The 20,211-nt window shown below is 37.5% G+C and overlaps 1 protein-coding gene across 1 annotated transcript in view; it reads left to right on the top strand.

The window, feature by feature from the left end:
* LOC145992661 (uncharacterized) overlaps positions 1-20,211 on the top strand; it is a 140,794-nt gene that overhangs the window by 108,833 nt on the left and 11,750 nt on the right. The window contains exon 3 of the mRNA XM_083129031.1: positions 9,731-9,779. Within this exon, the coding sequence (XP_082985157.1) occupies positions 9,731-9,779 (49 nt within the window). The remainder of the gene's footprint in view (positions 1-9,730; positions 9,780-20,211) is intronic.

Below are 20,211 nucleotides of genomic sequence, written 5' to 3'. Positions count from 1 at the left end.
AAGTTCTTGAACGCACAAAACATACAGCTGATCGAAATTCATCGTCAGCTGTGCCAGGTGTATGGGCCAGACGTCATGAGCAGGCAGATGGTGCGTCGTTGGTCCAGAACAAAGGTCAGCAAAATGTGCATGACGTCGGGAGCAGCGGGCGGCCATTGGCAGTTATCGACGAGATTGTGGAGCAGGTGCTGCAGCGCATATTGGAGGATCGTCGCGTCACAATCACGGAACTCAACAGCCGTTTCCCGCAGATTTCTCGGTAGTTGTTACACGACATTGTTACCAAACGCCTCTTGTTCCGGAAATTGTGTGCCCGGTGGCTGCCGAAACAACTGACGCCCGAACACAAAGGAAAACGCATGGGCACGGCGCTGACATTTCTGCAGCGTTACCATGACGATGACGATATTCTCAACCGGATCATCACATGAGATGAAACGTGGGTTGCATACAGCACCCCAGAAAGAAAGCAGCAGTCCATGCATTGGCGTCATAGTGGATCTCAATTAAGGACGAAGTTCAAACAGACTGTGTCGTCGCGAAAAGTGATGTGCACGATGTTCTGGGATAGAAAAGGCATTCTGCTCATCGAGTTTCTGCCCAGAGTAGAGACTGTGAACGCTAACCGTTACTGTGAGACACTGAGGACATTGCGACGAGCCATTCAGAATAAGCAACGCGGTAAGCTCAGTGCCAGGGTGATCTTGAAGCACGACAATGTGAAGCCGCATATGGCTAGGCGCACTGCAGTCCTTCTAGACAGGTTCGGTTGGGAGATGTTCGATCATCCATCGTACAGCCCCGATCTCGCTCCCAGTGATTACCATCTGTTCTTGCACCTGAAAAAGTACCTGTCCAGTCAATATTTTCACAGCGACGAAGAGGTTCAGACGGCTGTCACACAGTGGTTCGGCGCCCTGGCGACGGACTTGAACGATGCAGGTATACAGAAGTTGGTCTCACGCTATGACAAGTGCCTGAATTCCGGCTTGAATTATGTTGGCAAGTAACTGGACAAGGGCTGTATCTGTGGCAATAAATCATTGAATGAAATAATGTTTCCTTTTTGTGCACGACCCCAGGGAAACTTACTTTCTGGATGCGCCTAATATATTCTGCTTGTATCAAATACGTATTTCCGTATTTCCGTGTCATAAATTATGAAAAGCTTGCTGATTTTCTTCTATTGGTAACACAAAAACTCACATTAATAATAATTATTTAACAATTATAATTGTTATCCTACAAATTGTTCTTTGAAAAGTACGTAACGTTTCCACTCCACATCACAGTCGACTTCTCGGCGTAGCATTTGTACATTTGGTCCTAATCTCTGACAAATTAAAATTTAAAATAGACGTTGAAGGACGAGGTAATTTTTTAATACTCCAAAATTTGTGATCTCTAATGCATAATGAACATCACGAACGTAGTTTCATTACATTAATTGCGGAAGAAACAAAATCGTGAGAAACGTAAGCAAGAATCTCATTCGCACTACAGTAACACGTTCTTGCGCGTAAAAGTTAAATTAAAATACCAATGCTTTCCTGATGATTTGTATCGTTACCCTTTCCTAAATCGAATAAACTTAGTTTACGATAATGAAATATCCAACTAGTTCTTTACCGTATTAAACTGCTTTAGAAATTCTAGACAGCTACCTCTCCAGTTGCAGAATTTGGAGCGCATCACACAAAAGAAAAATCCACATACCGTGCGCCATCTTTAAGCACTGATTGATTTTACACAAAAGCAACAAAAGGCCAGCACGGCTGGAGGCAGCTCACGACAACAGAGGGCTGAAAAGGGGAGGACGCCCCCTAGTTTATCAATCAACACACCAACCGGCACCCCTAATAAACTACTAGATAAATAGATGCTCTGGTAGTCCAAACTTGAATTTTGTATGTTATATAGGGGTATATTCAATGTCACCGCTCTCCTTCATAAAATGTTCCCGACCCCATTCTGCCCCCAGTCTTGCTTGTTGTTGTTCCTGCTGTTACATCAATTTCGACTCAAAAATTATGACAGTCTACACACACGCAATGGTAACTAGAAACCTTTTGACCTCCCCCGCTTCTTTCTAAACCACTCACTATAATTATTTTAAAACAATTGTAGCCAGATTGTAACCCACGTTTCTTTTCTTAAATCTCAAAACTACAATTTAAACAAAGTCTTCAAAATATCAGAAAAAATAAATATTTTATATATATATATATATATATATATATATATATATATATATATATATATACAGGGTGTCTCAAAAGTAATAGCTCAAACTGACACAGGTGAAAGTACACGATAATAGAAGCAAAAAAGTCTCAGTAAACATGGATCCGCAAACGAGCCGTTTTCGAGATAATTGCGAATGTGTGATTACAAGCCGCCACTGACTTCATTGTTTGTAAACGTCGTCCAAGTTGGTAAAATGCTAATAATACTGTAAGAAAAGTGACTCCCACAGTACGATTAGACTGTGTTCTGATTGTATCCTTCCTGTTTGATTATATCCTTTCGGAAATGTTCTGTTTGTAAACAAAGAGAAAACCTCGGACCGTGCAAGGAGTAAAGCACTCGGTGTTTACAAAATGCAATCAATGACGGCTTGTACTCACACATTCGCACACATTATTAGCATTTTATCAAGAACGACGTCTACAAACAATGAAGTCAGTGGCGACTTGTAATCACACATTCGCAATTATCTCGAAAACGCCTCGTTTGCGGACCCATGTTTACTGAGACTTTTTTGCTTCTATTGTCGTGTACTTTCACCTGTGTCAGTTTGCGCTATTACTTTTGAGACACCCTGTATAGGGTGTCCATAGTGTGTCCTTCAAATCTGACAAAAGTGTATAAAAAACAAATTTATAGATTAGACATTGAAAGCCAAGATTAAGGTGTAGTTATTATAAAGTTTTCTTTATAATTTTGACCCCACCTCGAAATTTACAGTATTTGGTCACAAAAACCGAATTGTTCTCTGCACGAATCTTCACGAATGGTGGAAATTTCATCGTGAATAATTTATTTCCTCTGTCTACCACTTCTGTACGATACAAGAAATCTTTGACATAGTCCCTGGAAAATAAGCTTATGGAAGTTACGTCCGAAAATGTAGATTAATTCCAATCCACTCGGTGGAGAATGTTTGAATCAGGAGTTCACGCACAAAGTTCTCGCAATCAGTGCGGAGGCACACCATCTTGTTGAAGGGTCTATTATTATGTTTCATTACACGAGGGATTTTTAACTGCCTGTGAATGTGTGTTTTGGTACTTCAAGTCAATCAAGAATCATATGACCAATGGTTATTCTGATATCCTTGCTCAGTCATTCTCTTCCTTATCCAGAATGATATTGTCTCAATAAAGTTATTATGCCACTGTTGTATAGACTGATGTACTATTGTTTAGTTTGTTCTGTTCTTTGTACAGTCAACGGCAATAAAATGGCACACTTAGATCCTGTAATATTCGCTTCCCTGCAAGGCGTTAAATTGTGTTACATAACTTTACTTGCCATTGAATTTTTTTAATTAAAATCCACTTATCGCCTTAGTGGTAGGCAACACACATTACACCTTGCAGGGAAGCGAATATTTCAGGATCTAGGTGTCCCATTTGTATTGCCGGTGACTGTACATGACTCCCCTGTCCTGGAAACTTTCCTCCTCCCTCATAAATGTTTACTTTCTTCAGAAGACGTCCTAAGTTCATGAGGGTGTATGCAGAGACTTATGGGGGTTAAAATGTATTACGACACTGCACCTTTTTTGTACAAGGGGACTATAGAATTCGATTATGGTCATCTTTATTGACATAATAGCATAGTGTTATTTACGGATGAGAAACACCTATGCTTTTTTTAGAGATAAAGAGAGAGAGAGAGAGAGAGAGAGAGAGAGAGAGAGAGACAACAAAAATTAACCTATTCAGTTACCCTCTCGTTGAATATTTTGACAGAGAAAGTCAATGAATATAATTGCCTAACTTAACAGGTCTCGCAAACATGATAGAAAGACAGTATTTTCCACACTTTCCTCACACTGTCATTGTAAGAGAAAGCTATACCCACACTATTCATTTCATTGGGAGTTATAGAAACAATATAATATCGTTAATGAGAACATTTGGATTGACACATGTACTTCTTAATACTAAGTAATTATAACCTACCTTTTAATTAGTTCATATTGCCGCCACAGATGTCCCCCAAATAACTTCCGTAACGGCTACCTTACTAACATTCTGCAAACAAATATTTTTTAAGAAAATAGATTTAAATTGAATGTCTATGCCATCTATACGCATCTTTTGATAACATCATCATGCTTTAAATTTATGTGGATACTTTTAATAACAATCGCGAAACAAGATTTATCATCGTAAACTCGATGTTATGTCGGAGTTTAGTTCTGAGTTGGAAAGTATTTTGAAACCATTCACTTAATCTTTCAGATGATCCAAACAGCTGAAATACGTCCCACATAGAGAACCCTTTATTACGAGGCAGGAGGGAAAATATATATTTATATTTTAGTATAAACCTAAATAACAGGAGAAAACATATTTACATTAAAATAAATATTTTCAATTTGCCTTCTCTGGCGGCGTCACAGGTACCTCATTCTAAAAAAGAAAAACCAATACTAAAAAAATATCACTTTTCTATTTTTTTTAAAAAAACTGAGGTTTTGGTTGTGTTAATTCATGGATAGATGTCGCCACCAAAACTTTACTATACCAAAGAAAATATAAAGCATCTTCGTACATAAAATTGAACACAATTCTATTAGTGTATAACAAACAATTCAGTTCACAATAACTTTTACACCAAAGTCTCGTTTTTCTAAGCCTGGAAATGGAGTGAAAGAGGCTGTGAGAGAATCTTAGAGAACATTAAAACCTGTTAATATTTCACACAGGTAAGTAAATGCATTCATTAATGCACAAATACATGAATACTGTAGCTTCAATGAAACCACTAAATGTATCAATCATTGTAAATGTACTAAAATGCATCTGGTTTTTATAAATATTATTTATATTATATTACTCTACTCACGAAAATCTATGCAATATTTTAGAAACTTACTGAAATCTTTTTCACGTATTTAGTTACAAATTAAATATTAATAAGAATAACAAAGATACACGGAAAGCGAACAAGTCAAGTGAATTAACGATGCGATGAAGCGCACAAATGCAAAAAATGCATTAGATTTTATATTCAAGTAGAAACAATAATTCAGTGCATTTATATGTTATATTTTAAATAATCATAAAAATACACTGTGTCCCAAAAGGTACTTTACAACTTTGATGACATATAGCACAACTTGTAATTGACATAGAGGAATATACTTTTTGGTAGGTGATTCACCAATGTCTGAAGGTTTACATGTCAGGTATTGAATAAGATGGTGCTCCACCACACTGGGCCTTAGAGGTGAGTGATGACCTAGACAAGATATTTACAGCACGTTGGATTGGATGAGATGGTACAATTGCCTGGCCTTCTAGATCCCCTGACATTACACCCATGGACTTTTCTTGTGGGCTATGTCAAAGACACAGTGTACAGTACTGCTGTCATTGAGCTTGATGATTTGAAGGCCAGAATAAGACATGGATATGCTAGGTATAGCATGGACAGAGTTGGAATTTTGATTAGATGTACGCGCTACTAGCGGTGCTCATGTTGAAGTGGACTAACACACAATAACACTTCATGTGCGTGATATGTTTCTTCATGTCAATTGCAAGTTGTTCTGTATGACATCAAAGTTGTAAAGTACCTTTAGGGACACCCTGTACATGGGATCATAGGTTTCTATCTAAGACGAAAGCAACACTTGTTTACATCAAGTGATGTATGTGAATTATGTTTGTGTGTGAGTTTACGGAGAAGAAATTTTATGTTTTATTTTAATAATGAGAACGACTGATGGCAAATGTAAGAACAATCGCTAGTGAATGCCTGTTATTTATTTAAGCTTCATACCAAGAACACGCGTAATGATATCCTATTAACTTACTAAGAACCTAAGACGTGGTTCTTTTCTCAGAATAACTGATAAAATCAGGTAATCAATTACATGAAATGAAATTTTCTGAAGACATATTGAAAATCAAAGTAAGTACGACAAGACTCCCAATTAAAACGTTGCCTCCTTCATTTCCCAACATTCATCATCCTCCTTCTCTTCCATTATTTTCTTCTGATTGCATAAATTGAATTAATATTTAATCAGCCTTTATAATTGGAGTTTAAATCTTAGATGGGCGTATATCATGGTAAATGCGCATGGCAAAAGAAATGGAAAATACGAAGCAATTACAACCACCCATATATGATTATTGCTTGTTAAGCAAAATTGGATACTTGTAAATCAATGTGAATTATTATCTTATGCATTAGCAGCGATTAGGGGGGACGTGATAGGGCACACCGCACTATGCTAAACCTTATCTATCAATGAAAAGTAAAATGTCCTTGCCCCCTCAGGTTTGGAACCCAATCGCCGCCACTGATATTCTTGGGTAATGATTTTCGGGTGCGGAGTCAGTTCAACCTGAATGATATCGTAGATTGGGTAATAGTTGCCGTAATATTTCTTTACGAAAATCGGGTGTTCTGGTAAAGGTAAATTAGGCATTAAAACGTAAGCTTCCTAGGTATATTAAAGGAGGTGTTCCCCTTCAGAAACTGTACCAAGCACGTCAGGTGGAGGCCAGGAGGTAGCAATATCGTAATGCCTCCTACCTTTTAGGCCAAGTTACTTCAGACGGTTAGATATATTTTAAAAATATATAGTATATTGAAACGCCGCTCTTCTAGAGAGAGACATTTCTTGAGGGCAATAGATCAGGGTAACATTATGAAACATTTATCTGTTAGTATCCTAATCCTAAGCTATGTTCTAACCCAATCTTATCAGTTGAGTTGTATAACAAAAGGCAGCATCTGTCTCCAGCAAACACTGAACTTAGTTTGTAACCTTACCTTTGAACTTACGACATTGTAACAGCTCGGGTAGCGTTTCGACACACACATACAACATAACTATCACTCAAATCTTCAGTATTTATAATTTATTGTGGACCTTGCCTAATTACTCAGCCTGTCAATCAGAGATATGCTCTTTCCGGTTTTGGTGGCTATTTTCGCAAACAGTTCTAATTCTAGGAGGAAGGCCTTGTCAGTCACAGATGCGTAACCTTCTAGGTACATCTGTATGAGATGTTTGTCACACCTAGAGCGGTGACGTAATATGATTGGCACTTCATGATTGACATATGGTGATATCACTTGATTGACATCAGATGATTGACATCAGATGATTGACACTTGATGACTGACACCTGATCATATGATGATGTCATATGATTGACACTACACGATTGACAGCTGGTGATTGACATTATTGTCATATCATGACCAAGGCCTTGCCTTTGAGTGATATGCTAAGCCACTGCCATCTCCGAGTTTCAGCCTTGACACGTGGAGGAAGGTTTCTAATCTTAACTCCCAGTGTTGAGTAACTGGCAAGATTCATTTCCTTTGACTGGCTGTTACTTCCTGCCAAACCAACACGCAAAATTGTAGTATGCATTAAATGTACGTTACAATATAAACCTGAAGCGATGGATCCCTCGTGTCAGCAGGCTACAGTTCAGGCCGGTAGTGTTGGTATCCTCGTCTGGGGACTGTTTACGTAGCATGAAATGGATCCCTTGGTACATGTACCACCGGCGAATGATACAGCGACCTGGTGTGAGATCATGGTTGGACACATTTGTGCACCTCCAGCACCCTGCAGGGAACCTGCATTTACAGCACGACAATGCATCGGCTCACCCCTCCCGAATTGATTACGACCGGGTTGTTGGAGGACCACTCCACGGACACGAGGTTGCTTGCCTGGCCCCCGAGGTCGCCGAAACTCAACCCCATCTCCGTGCAAGGCTATGCAGCGGTCATGGATCGGTATGACTTCCGGACGCGCATTTTTTTTCCAGTCAACTTGTGAATGCGATTTCATTTCTTGCTTCTGATTGGCTGTTGGAAAGTTACGGTGCTGTGATTGTGAGAATGTCTTCTTTGCGCTGTATGTTAGGTTAGGTTAGGTTAGATTGGTTAGCAAGCAGCAAATTTGCTCTGAAAAATAGGAAATAAGATATTCTCACAATCACAGCACCGTAACTTTCCAACAGTCAATCAGAGAGCACGAAATGAAACGGCATTCACAAGTTGACTGTAAAAAAAATCGCCTTCTGGACGCTTCCAGTGCTTTGTGGAATCCATGCCACGCCTCGTCACCGACGACATCAGGGCGAAAGAGGGTCCTACACGCTACTAGGTAATAATAATAATAATGATAATAATAATAATAATAATAATAATAATAAAACACCTACCCACACATTATCGATGTCGTCCCCTCTCTTTTGGAGAAAATGTGATCAGCACCACGCTCCGGCAGCCTTTACCCCCAGGGTTGCCCCCAGGGAGGCTGGTTGAGCCCCGGAGCCTCTTTTACGTAGGTGTCTCTGGGCCTCCCCGATGGAGCAGTGGTAGCGTCGTCGCCTTGTAATCAAGGGGTCCCGGGTTCGATATCTGGTGGAGGCACATAGTGGTTCGGATTCAACTTTAAACTGTAGGTCCAGTCCCGATTAGCCTTACTGTGCACAAAGTGGACTTAAAACATCAACTGAAACCAAACCAAAAACATAGGTGTCTCTAATTTAGCTTCTCGTCAGTGTATATTCTACCACATTTCATGAATATATTTCTCAACTTATTGCGATTCTCAAAGTTACTTTTTACCAGTTGAGGGCCTTCTCAAATGTCGATATGGGTCTGGTTCTAAGAGGTGCCAGCAGTAAATTTAGATGCCGAAAAGAATATCGACAGTAAATTTTTAAAATTGGAACTTATTTATGGAGGTGATCGCACTAGTAGCTACGCAAAGACCAACAATGCACTCCCTCATTTTGCTTCCTCTCTCTCTCCCTCTTCCTCTCCCTCTCTTTCTATTTCTCTCTCTATTTCTTGCACGTTTGAGTTGTACCGTAAAGCACTCTACACTCTTCCCCCACCCCGGCCGAACGCTTCTTGTCAATCATACGTCATGACAAACGCAACAATGGCGCCGAGAATGTGCTACAAAGTTCTAAATTGAACCAAATATAGGAATCAATTAACATACTCAATTAAAAAGACATAGAATGAATCAGTAACGTGTTAAGTTGGTAATATTGGTAAGAAGGGACGGTCTTTTACAGATTTACCACATGGCATAAATTGCAATAGGCTAAACAATGTAGCATCAGTTGACAGGATAAATCACAGTAATCATGCATGTTAATTTTCTGTCTGATTTTGATGGTGTTAGGGACTTGTGCACTAGTCAGTGGTTTAATGTGTAATACATTATTAGTTATTAAGACTCATGTGTGGCACAAATAAAAAAAAACTAGTGCAACTTGAGCGACAATGAGAATCGATCAAAATACAGGTCTGTGCATGTGAGCATACCGGCAGTAATTTATTTCCAATGCGACCACTGGATATAATATTAAATTGGTACATCAACCTGCCAAATGCTTTATAGTTCATCTAGAAGAGTCATTCATTAACCACATGATTGCATATTACTAGTAATTGTTACTTCAAACTGTATTATTTATTTGCTTATCATTTATTGTTGCAGGTTCGGCAAGCGGATGGAGCTTCGACCAGTGCCAGAAGATGGCTCTGCGGTAAGTTTTACAAAACCAAAAGAAATTGCTGTAAATTTCTCGTAAGGGACAGACAGTTGAAATTTGCTAGTTCATTTAATTTGAATATTCGCTCTTACGTATTCTGCATTGAGAAACATTGCTGAAGGTGGCATTTCGCGTATTTCACGGAAATAAGCTCTATTTGCGACATACGAAGTAAGTTTTCTTCGTTTCTTTTTGCCTTCGGTAACACACAAAATGGTGGTCACAGTTTCACTATCGTACTCGGCATGCAGTTTTTCCACCCAACTGCACCAAAAAATACCTACGTAGCCCCACCAAACCATTGACGCATAGCCCCACGAACCATTTCCGGTAAGGTTAGGTTAGGTAGGGTCACGAATAGGTTACAATAGTCAAAAATTGGTTTCGAAAAAAAATATAGCCCCACGAACCATTGACACATAGCCTCACAAACTATTTGCGGAAACGTACCTTCTTCAGTTACAAAAACACATGTTTGGAAACACTGACCGGGATTACGTCATCACACACATGCTACATCCACCAGGAAGTAAATGGATGCAAGAGCTTTCGTGCATCGGTCACATATTTATATCGAAAAATAGATGATTTACCGGCAAAATTCAATGAACGATTCGAGAAAACACTTCCCCGAACTTCCAGAAGTATAAAGAAACTGCATTCGGTAAGTAATTTCTCCTGTAAATTTCATGAAATCCGTCTGTCCCTTACGAGAAATTTACCGAAATTGCTACGTAACATAAAAAAGAAGAAAACTTTCATCTACTAATGATTAGCAGAAAAAAATCGGACCTGAAAGTGTTTTCCTGATAAACAAAATGTGTTTAATAATGAAGTACATTTCTTGTACGATATACAATATACTCTCGTATGTATACAGTTGCTTCAATTTCTCAATTACTTTTATGACTTGATAAATATCATTAAGTATTAATAACATGTTTTTGTTCGTCATTTTGTTTTTTGATTTGAGGTTTATTACAGTCTAAATGTTATCTAAATAAAAGTAACAAAGCATTCTATCAGGAAAGTTAATCAACAAGAAATTAAGAGATACATTTAGGCTTGTACAATGACGAACAAAAGTGTACTTTAAATTACCACAGGAAATTGATTTTACATCTTCTCATATATGTTGAGTTTAGAAACTTCTAAATAGATAACAAGGCCACCCAGACTAATATATTTATGTTTATTGATTGTAAGATCGAAATCTAAGATATAACAATCCTGTAAGAATTCATTTTGTTTTGTGTGTGAAAAGAATCGCAGAACAATCTGTAGGAATGAGAACTGCTGTATGGTGCAGTGGGTTAGAAACACTGCATGCATAGGGACGGGTATGATAATACACGTGAATAGTTTCGAGTTGAACCAGGAAGGAAACGATTCTAAATGCCTAGCGAAATATGCTTTTCTGGATTTGGAAGGTACGAAATTGATATGTGGTGTTGATAATTTAAGATGAAAGCTGACATGAAATTATACATTTTCTGTTTTATTTATTTTACGTATTTCTCCTATCTCATGAGATTATTCTGATAAGGTTGAATCAAGCCCGTACCCAGGGGAGGGACCATGGGGGCCATGCCCCCCTCGAACTATGAAATAATTAAAAGTGAACCTATAAAATGCTACGAAAATATCATCGATGAGTTTTCAAATTTGTAATAGTTTCGATTTGGTCCTTGCATAAATGAATGTGTTGTGGTTCAGAAAGGCAGGCGCGAGAGACTGCAATATTGTATTGGGTAGTTTTAGTTTCATAGCCAATGATGCGAGGCTTCCAGATTTACCGATTTAGTTGGGACAGTCCTTTCCTTTAAATCCTTTGGAACCACAGTCGTGAGGCGAAAATGTCTTTTTTTTGTTAACTCACAGTTAGACATGTTCTTTATTATAATAGTAATTGCTAATACGTAAATTTGCAAATATTGTTAATCTGCAGAACTCAGTACCATTCGAATCCTTCTGAAAATTGCATGTACGTACAGTAAACAATAAGCCCAGAGTTGTATGTTCTGTGATAGTCTTTGTCTGTGAGCGGCTGTATTTTAATCTAACACTTAATAAAAATATTTCAACTATTTTGTCATCTCTTTAATGTAATGATATGGATATTTATAATGTTATTAAGTAGATAAGTAAATCAATTACTAAATATTAAAAAAATATTATTATGCACACATAAACGAATAAATTCGTTACTTTTATACATATCAGAATTATGTATAAGCTTTTGTATAGTTTTGCTCTATATTAATATAGAACTATTAGAATTTATAATTATATTTGACTTTCATTGTTCTTTTACTTCGCCGGCTCCCGTGGCGGAGTGGTTAGCCCATCGCACTACGACGCCAGGGGTCACGGGTTTGAATCCTGGCCTAGGCATGGATGCTTCATATCATCACTCATCCCCATCAACCAACCAATCAATCAATCAATCAACCAATCTAGAGAAAAAGAGAAGAGAGAGAGAGAGAGAGAGAGAGAGAGAGAGAGCATTCTGTACTCACAACCACACTATTTTGAATGTGTTTTCGATATTATCCTTAGTAAAGTACATAAGAAGTCAATGCTAATTGCTTATATTTTGTTGTTATAACAAAAACTCTCCCCCCAGGGAAATTTTTGGTTGGAGGGGACTTTTGAGATCAAGATTGTTGGTGGGGGGATATCCCTCCAGGATTTCGCACCCTGTCTTTGAGAGTGTCAATTAATCAACTTCGTCTAATAATCACTAATCATCATAATAAAGATTAGTTAAAACTGGCAGAAAATCAACACAATTACAAATAATTACATTACTAACACATCAGAATTTCTTTGTCAAAAGTATGAACCCAATCTGCATCTGGGGAGTAGTGAGAAGATAGACAAATTGCTGTAGAATGCATGTGGCATGGCCTTCAATACTGAAGTCATTTGTTTCAGGAAATTTTGTTCGAGGCTATTTCATTGTGTTTTGGATACTCGTGATACATGTGTACGCTGGTTCTCTTTGTATGTTCAGTGCACTTTTTCTTATGACTACAATTTTCTCAAATCCGACTGAAGTAATTGTACTGTACTGAACACAATATAGGTGTTGAAGAAGCTGTGGTTGTTTCATGGAGAAATTTTAGAGGCTGTTACGTAAAATGAAAAAAAAATCCTTTTTTCATTTTAGTGTACGTAACTCAATTAAACCTAATTTGCATTTTAAAAAGCTTGCATTTTTCTTCCTACTGACAGCACATGTGAGGCGAGAGATTACATTTCTTTCGCACATTTTATCGCCTTTTGTCACACACTTTGAACATTTGCTGTTCCTCCCAGCTGTCGGAAGCTGGATAAAAATTCCATTTAACGTGAAAAACACTTGTGGGACAGAAATATTAAGAAAAAAAAATGAATGAAATAAATAAATAAAGGACAAAGAGAGAGAAAGAGTAAACAAGAGAAAGAGTAAAAAATAGAAAAGAGAGAGAGAGAGAGAGAGAGAGAGAGAGAGATAGAAAGAGAGAGAGAGAGAGAGAGAGAGAGAGAGAGAGTACTGGGGTTATGATCCTTTGATAGCTGCCTACTATTAAAATATTATTGGGGATGAAATTTATGGGAGGATGACTGGAGGATTCCACCTGCACCCCTGCAAACAAGGTAGATCTAGTAGGGTCATTCCACGCCATTTCAACGAGGTCATGACACCCATAAATTCCGATTTCGATTAAATTTGATATACACCCTTCCTTTATGGTTGAAACAAACCCCCCAATTTTTTTTTCACTCTATCTCAAACGGTTTTCATTTTACAGCACATTGAAATGTCATCAAATCAGTGTCGTCTGTTACTCTTGAGACCCTCGACACAAGATACCCTTGCTTACATTTTATTTCTTTTCTCCTTAACCAATCATCAGATCTCTTTGAAATGTTACACAAAGTTCAATGAAATAATGAGGATTTCAGAAAAAAATAAATCAGCACTCAAAAGTTTTTACAAATGCCTATAAAAAGACTAATAATGGATTTGTAGCCTAAGTTTTGTGGTGGGAAAACTAGGTTACGAAAATCTGAATTTTCATCATGTGGGTATGATGGAACCAAAAACTTTTGATGTTGAAAATCATTGCAAAGACATGCTCTTTATCTACAAAAAATAAAACTTTTGGTTTTTTTATTCCTTTGAACGAAAATTTTACGATTTTTGGAAATTGTCTAAAATTTCAGGGTCAATCCGTACCAAATGGTCCAGCACTTTTAATTCGTTTGTCGTTGTAACTCCTGTACAAGGGTAGTTCAAAACAAGCATTATTTTTTTAAAACTAGACTTCGTTTGAAAAAGGCGGCCATTTTTGTTTCATGACTTGCAACATTTTTGGTATATGAAGACAGTTGCGATAATTATGATAACTCAGCTAAGAAAAATTATAGAAATCTGGGGTAAGAAACATTGTTTTCAATACATTTCAGGCTACATTTTATGTTCCGTATGTTTTTTCACCACGTCTAATTCAAATGGCTGATATTAATAATCAAACTGACTGATATTCAATTTTGAAGGGAAATCAATGTATAGGATATATTTTTTTACTAGGTAAGCAATGAAATATCAGAGCTATATTTTGTTTAGAGAAAACATGTACATCCAAAGTTTCAGCAGAAAATATTTGATACACAGCCGTACACGCCTTTTCTTTGATAAAGCTACTATCGGGCTTTCTATGCCATTCGTATGTTGCAATTAATTAATACGTACAATAATTGTAATTGCATGATAGTTAATTAAAAGTAAATAATTATAATTGTAACTAATAACGTAAATTTGTCAGTTTCTGCCAAACTTCCCCCCTGTTGTAACTTTGTTGTCATATAATATCAATCTCGAAATTTTTTTACAGGTACCTCTTTATGCAGTAAATATCAAATTTTATTAGGTTCCCAACCAGATATTGGTTTGATTTCAGTTTTAAGTCAACTTTATGCACGATGGACCTACAGTTTATTAAAGTGGGATCCGAACCAGTATGTGCCTCCACTGGGTATCGAACCTGAGACCCCTTGGTTACAAAACGTCGACGTAACCACTATGGCATCGGAAAGATCTTTCGAACCAGACATATATTTGGAGCCCAATTTTTGAAAAAAATGAGCATTTTCAAAGAGTTTTAACTTAATGCGGAAACCAGTAACAGAGCTCAAATATTTTCTGCTGAAACTTTGGATGTACATGTTTTCTCTAAAAAAAATTATAGCTCTGATATTTCATTGCTTACCTAGTAAAGAAAATATATCCTATACATTGATTTCCCTTTAAAATTTAATATCAGTCAGTTTTGACCCTAAATTTCAGCTATTTGCATTAGATGTGGTGAAAAAAACGGAACATAAAATGTAGCCTGAAATGTATTGAAAACAATGTCTTTTACCCCAGATTCCTATAATTTTTCTTAGCTGAGTTATCATAATTATCGCAACTGTCTGCATAGGCCAAAAATGTTGCAAGTCATGAAACAAAAATGGCCGCCATTTTCAAACGAAGTCTAGTTTTAGAAAAATAATGCTTGTTTTGAACTACCCTTGTACAGGAGTTACAACGACAAACAAATTAAAAGTGCTGCACCATTTGGTACGGATTGACCCTGAAATTTTAGACAATTTCCAAAAATCGTAAAATTTTCGTTCAAAGGAATAAAAAACCCAAAAGTTTTATTTTTTGTAGATAAAGAGCATGTCTTTGCAAAAATTTTCAACATCAAAAGTTTTTGGTTCCATCATACCCACATGATGAAAATTCAGATTTTCGTAACCTAGTTTTCCCACCACAAAACTTAGGCTACAAATCCATTATTAGTCTTTTTATAGGCATTTGTAAAAACTTTTGAGTGCTGATTTATTTTTTCTGAAATCCTCATTATTTCATTGAACTTTGTGTAACATTTCAAAGAGATCTGATGATTGGTTAAGGAGAAAAGAAATAAAATGTAAGCAAGGGTATCTTGTGTCGAGGGTCTCAAGAGTAACAGACGACACTGATTTGATGACATTTCAATGTGCTGTAAAATGAAAACCGTTTCAGATAGAGTGAAATAATATTAGGGGGTTTCTTTCAACCATAAAGGAAGGGTGTATACCAAATTTCATCGAAATGGGAATTTATGGGTGTCAAAATCTTAGTTTTTTGCGTTGATTTGATGTGGAATGACCCTATAATGAAGTGTGATTCAAATAAAGATGGGGGATCGAGAGTCACTGGGATGTAGCAAATTATAATGCAAGATGTTTACGGTTTATAACTACTGCAATGGGGCCCACCCCGGTCATGAAGGAAAGATGAGTTATAACCAGTGCCGGATTAAGACGAAATTGGGCCTGATGCTGAAACAATGAAATACCGTCGACTTTTTTCTGTATAGCTAACTTTCAAGGTGAAAAATTTACTACGTCGCACTTACCGAACAATAATAAAGTGGCAACAATCGCCAAAATATTGTAAAAAAAGCAGCTAAATTACTAAGTAAACTGTTTAACGTAAAATTGATAGCATTAAGTTGAAATCTTCGCTGAACAATAAACACAACGACGTTATACTTACGTCACAGCGCAAAGAATAATAGTAACCGTATAATAAGTAACGCTGTGTCTAGGCGTCCGAAATTGGGGCTCTAAATTTCATTCTAAGATTTATTTTCAGGTTGATATAGTAAAAGAAAACTGTTCAGCTTTGGGAAAATTCTCGTCTGTTTCCATCTGGGCCTATTTCAGGAATGGGCCTAACGCTGCAGCATCAATAGCACCCACCTTAATCCGGCGCTGGTTATAACTGAGTGAGAATGCTCTCTCCACACTTATCATACCTGTTCACTGTTCTTGAAGAGTCTTGTCCTAGACAAATATGCAAATTGTGTCCATAACTTATCAGAGTCTGTACTTCGACTCTTGCCAACGCTCCTCTGTTATCCCGTGCCAAGTGTATCGAATGAGTTATTTAGTTAACTGAGAGACGTGTCCTTCCGTACTTCATCTTTTATACTGCTCCCGGACTAGAGGTTATTATTCCTCATGTTCTCTACCAGCGAGGTGTTCTTTCGTCACCTCCCGTATAACCTCAGCACGGAGACATTAGGAAATGTAGCGCATTCCTGGGATAACTAAATGCAGCCGACGGAGACGATAGGTTAATGAATAGTGCAAAGAGAGCATTAAACGAGCCTCTTCTCTAACGTCACTCATTATATCTCATCAATAAATTGATGCGTTCTTTCCGTTAAAATAATTATGAGACACAAGAATATTGTTCATAAGTTTAGATAGCATTCACTCAGTATATGGACAAAACATTTTCGTTCATTATAAGATATAGTTAAATCAAAGTTTTGACGAACGTAAGTAAGATTATTTCACATCTTACCAAGCACGATACCTATATATACAATACCAACGGTTTGTGCTAAAATATAACTTTCCATAATTGATTTTAAAAAGTTTTTACAACAGTAAATCAGAATTCATACTTTTTAATTGCTGTTGATTATTATTGTCTAAAGTTCGCCAATATCAGAGACGAGAACACGTCATCGTTATACCTATGTAACAACTAAGTTCTCAAGATGCACATACGCAGGGGAGCCACTATTCTCTACATCACATGCCAATTTACAGAAATTGCAAAATATATCCAACGAGAAAGGCATTTGATCATCGACACGACTACAAAAATGACATCCCTGTTCCCTGGGCTTAATTACTTGCAAGAAAAGTGGACTGATGTCCATACCATATAAAAAAATGAAGCAGAATATCCATGAAACATCCTTAGCTGAGTGGTTAGCACAACTCGCTACAATGCCAGTGCTCCCGGGTTCGAATTTTGGCCTGCGCATTTTTCGTGAGTTTCCCTTCATCAATTTCGTCATATCTACCTATCTTCGCATAAAATGAACTTAAAACACACGCTGACGTCAGGGAATCGGGAGTGGCCCTACAGCTTCAAGTGGGATCAGAACTACTTACCTTTAGCGGTGATCGAAACCGGGACCCCTTGATTGCGACAGCATTACCACTGACAGGAACATTCCTGGAAAAGATTTACACATTTAAAGGATCTAGAACACACATATGTTTACAGTATGTATTCTCTCTCTCTCTCTCTCTCTCACTCTCTTTAGATCAAATAAAGAAGGACCCACACTGAACATAACATAGTGAGATCCTCGAAAAGCAAGGGGTACCGATTTGAAGCTTATTCTGTTACACTGCAAAGACCTCGCAAACTGACTGAGAGACAATAATGTCAACTGTCACCTAGGTGTATCCTAGATCCATCCCACTCATGCTTGGCTAACTGGACCAGACAATGTGCCCATGCACGATTTAGATTTAACAGTCATTTGAATCACGATGATTGAACTAAATGAAAATTAGTTTTGTTTCATTTTTAACTCATTGTTAAAATGTTGGAAAAGTTGTAGACATTACTGTATATCAAAAATTGGACAAGATTTAAATATTCTTTTTAGACATCCAAAAGATGCTCCTATGGACATCCAGAAGTGGACATCCGAAATTTTGCTGTGGTTATCCAGAATTACATATCGAAAACTGGATATACAATATAATGGACTCCCAATGGATACTCAGTCATGGAAATCCATAACACACAAGGATCTTATCCCGATATTGAGGATATTGAGTAAATGTCCCTCGGTAATTTGTGCTGTGTAGGAAATGCGAGGAAGAGAAAAAATTAACCTTAAAGCAAAGATACAATATCAAAATAATGTAGTAGATTATTGTACATCACATACAAATATGTGACATATGTATTCTTCCGATTATAACACCATTAAGCCTTTGTTTCCATGATATGAAAAACTCAATATGCTGACCAAGGCAGAAATTTATTTTATTATAAAACATAAACTAAACGTAACGTTTCAACCTTCTAGCAAGGTCTTCTTCAGACTTTGTACCAAGTACAAATGTAACAAGGTACACAACTCTCTGTGGCAGGGGAGAATTGGAAGAGAAAGAAAAAGAGAGGAAGTTTGGAATAACGAGTATGGGGAAGACCACAGAAAATATATTTAAAGTGCTTAGAAAAGCGGGCATTAAAACTTACAGGAAGGGAGGAAGAAGCATGTTAAGAATAGCGAAGAATGCAAACAAGAAAATGGAAAACAGAGAAGAGGAAGAGGAAGGGATTATCTACGAAGTGAAATGTAAAGAATGTCAGAGTGTGTACATAGGAGAAACCAAAAAGAGGCTGAAAGACAGGTTGAAACAACATAGGGATGATGTACGACTTAAGAGAGAGAGAGAGAGAAATGCGATATTTAAACACACGAGAGAAACAGGACATGACATAGAGTGGGATGAGCTAAGCAGATAGGAAGCGAGAAGAGAATGCTAGTGAGAAAATGGAAGAAGTGCAAGGCAATAGAGAAGAAAGGTAAAGAAGACACAATAAACTGGAATGGGGGACTGAAGTTAAACAAAGAATGGAAGAAGGTGTTAGAATGAGTGGAAAGAACAAGAGAGAAAGAGGAGAGAAGAAGGAAGAAAAATGAAGGAAATAGAGCGTGAGATAAAGAGTCCAACCACATTCTCTTTCAGGTGAAAGTACAGTTGACAAGGGAATGCCACCTGTTAGATTGTTCCAGAACTACTTTCTAATAGTCTGGAGGGGAGTACTTTTGTGTATATATATTGTCCTGTTGTGTACCTTATTACATTTGTACTTAGTACAGAGTCTGAAGAAGACCTTTCAAGAAGTTTGAAACGTTACGTTTAGTTTATGTTTTATAATAAAATAAATTTCTGCCTTGGTCAGCATATTGAGTTTTTCATATTCTTCCGTTGTAAATACAAGCAGGCGTGGTCTGATTGGAAATGTGACGTCAGGGGACCCCTTCCTTCCTTGGAGACATGAAGCACAGAGAAGCAGAGTATGGGAATTTCTGTGTGTCGCTTCAGCAGGTTTATGAGTGGCACAGTAAGTCTAAGAGTGGAGTTTCAACTCTGACTGACACAACTCGACCTCGCACTCTGATGATGCTCACGCTTTCTAAGACTGTAAAGGTCCAACCCTGGAAGATTACATACACAGAGGACGCAATTTTAACAGTGAGTCGTATTTTGACCTGCTTGAGAACCACTTGAAACCTGCAATCAAGTAAAAACGTCGCGGTTTGCTTAGTAATGATGTGCTCTTGCAGCAAAATAACGCGAGGTCACACACAGTTCATGGAACAGTGTAAATAATTACGGAACTTTGTTTGGAGCGTCTACCACATCTTGCATATTTACCGGACCTAGCACTGAGTTATTATCATGTGTTTGGCCTCACTTAAGGAGGCCCTAGGTGGCAAGAGGTTCGTTGAGGTGAAACAGGCGGTGCGTCGAGTGGTTACACAGTCAGTCAGAAGATTTTTTTCTCGTGGAA

This window comes from Lepisma saccharinum, chromosome 9 (genome assembly GCF_977018435.1).
Source record: "Lepisma saccharinum chromosome 9, izLepSacc3.1, whole genome shotgun sequence".
In the NCBI taxonomy this organism is placed as follows: Eukaryota; Metazoa; Arthropoda; class Insecta; order Zygentoma; family Lepismatidae; genus Lepisma; species Lepisma saccharinum.
Note: the sequence above shows the minus strand (reverse complement) of the source record. Positions and strands in the feature narration are given on the sequence as shown.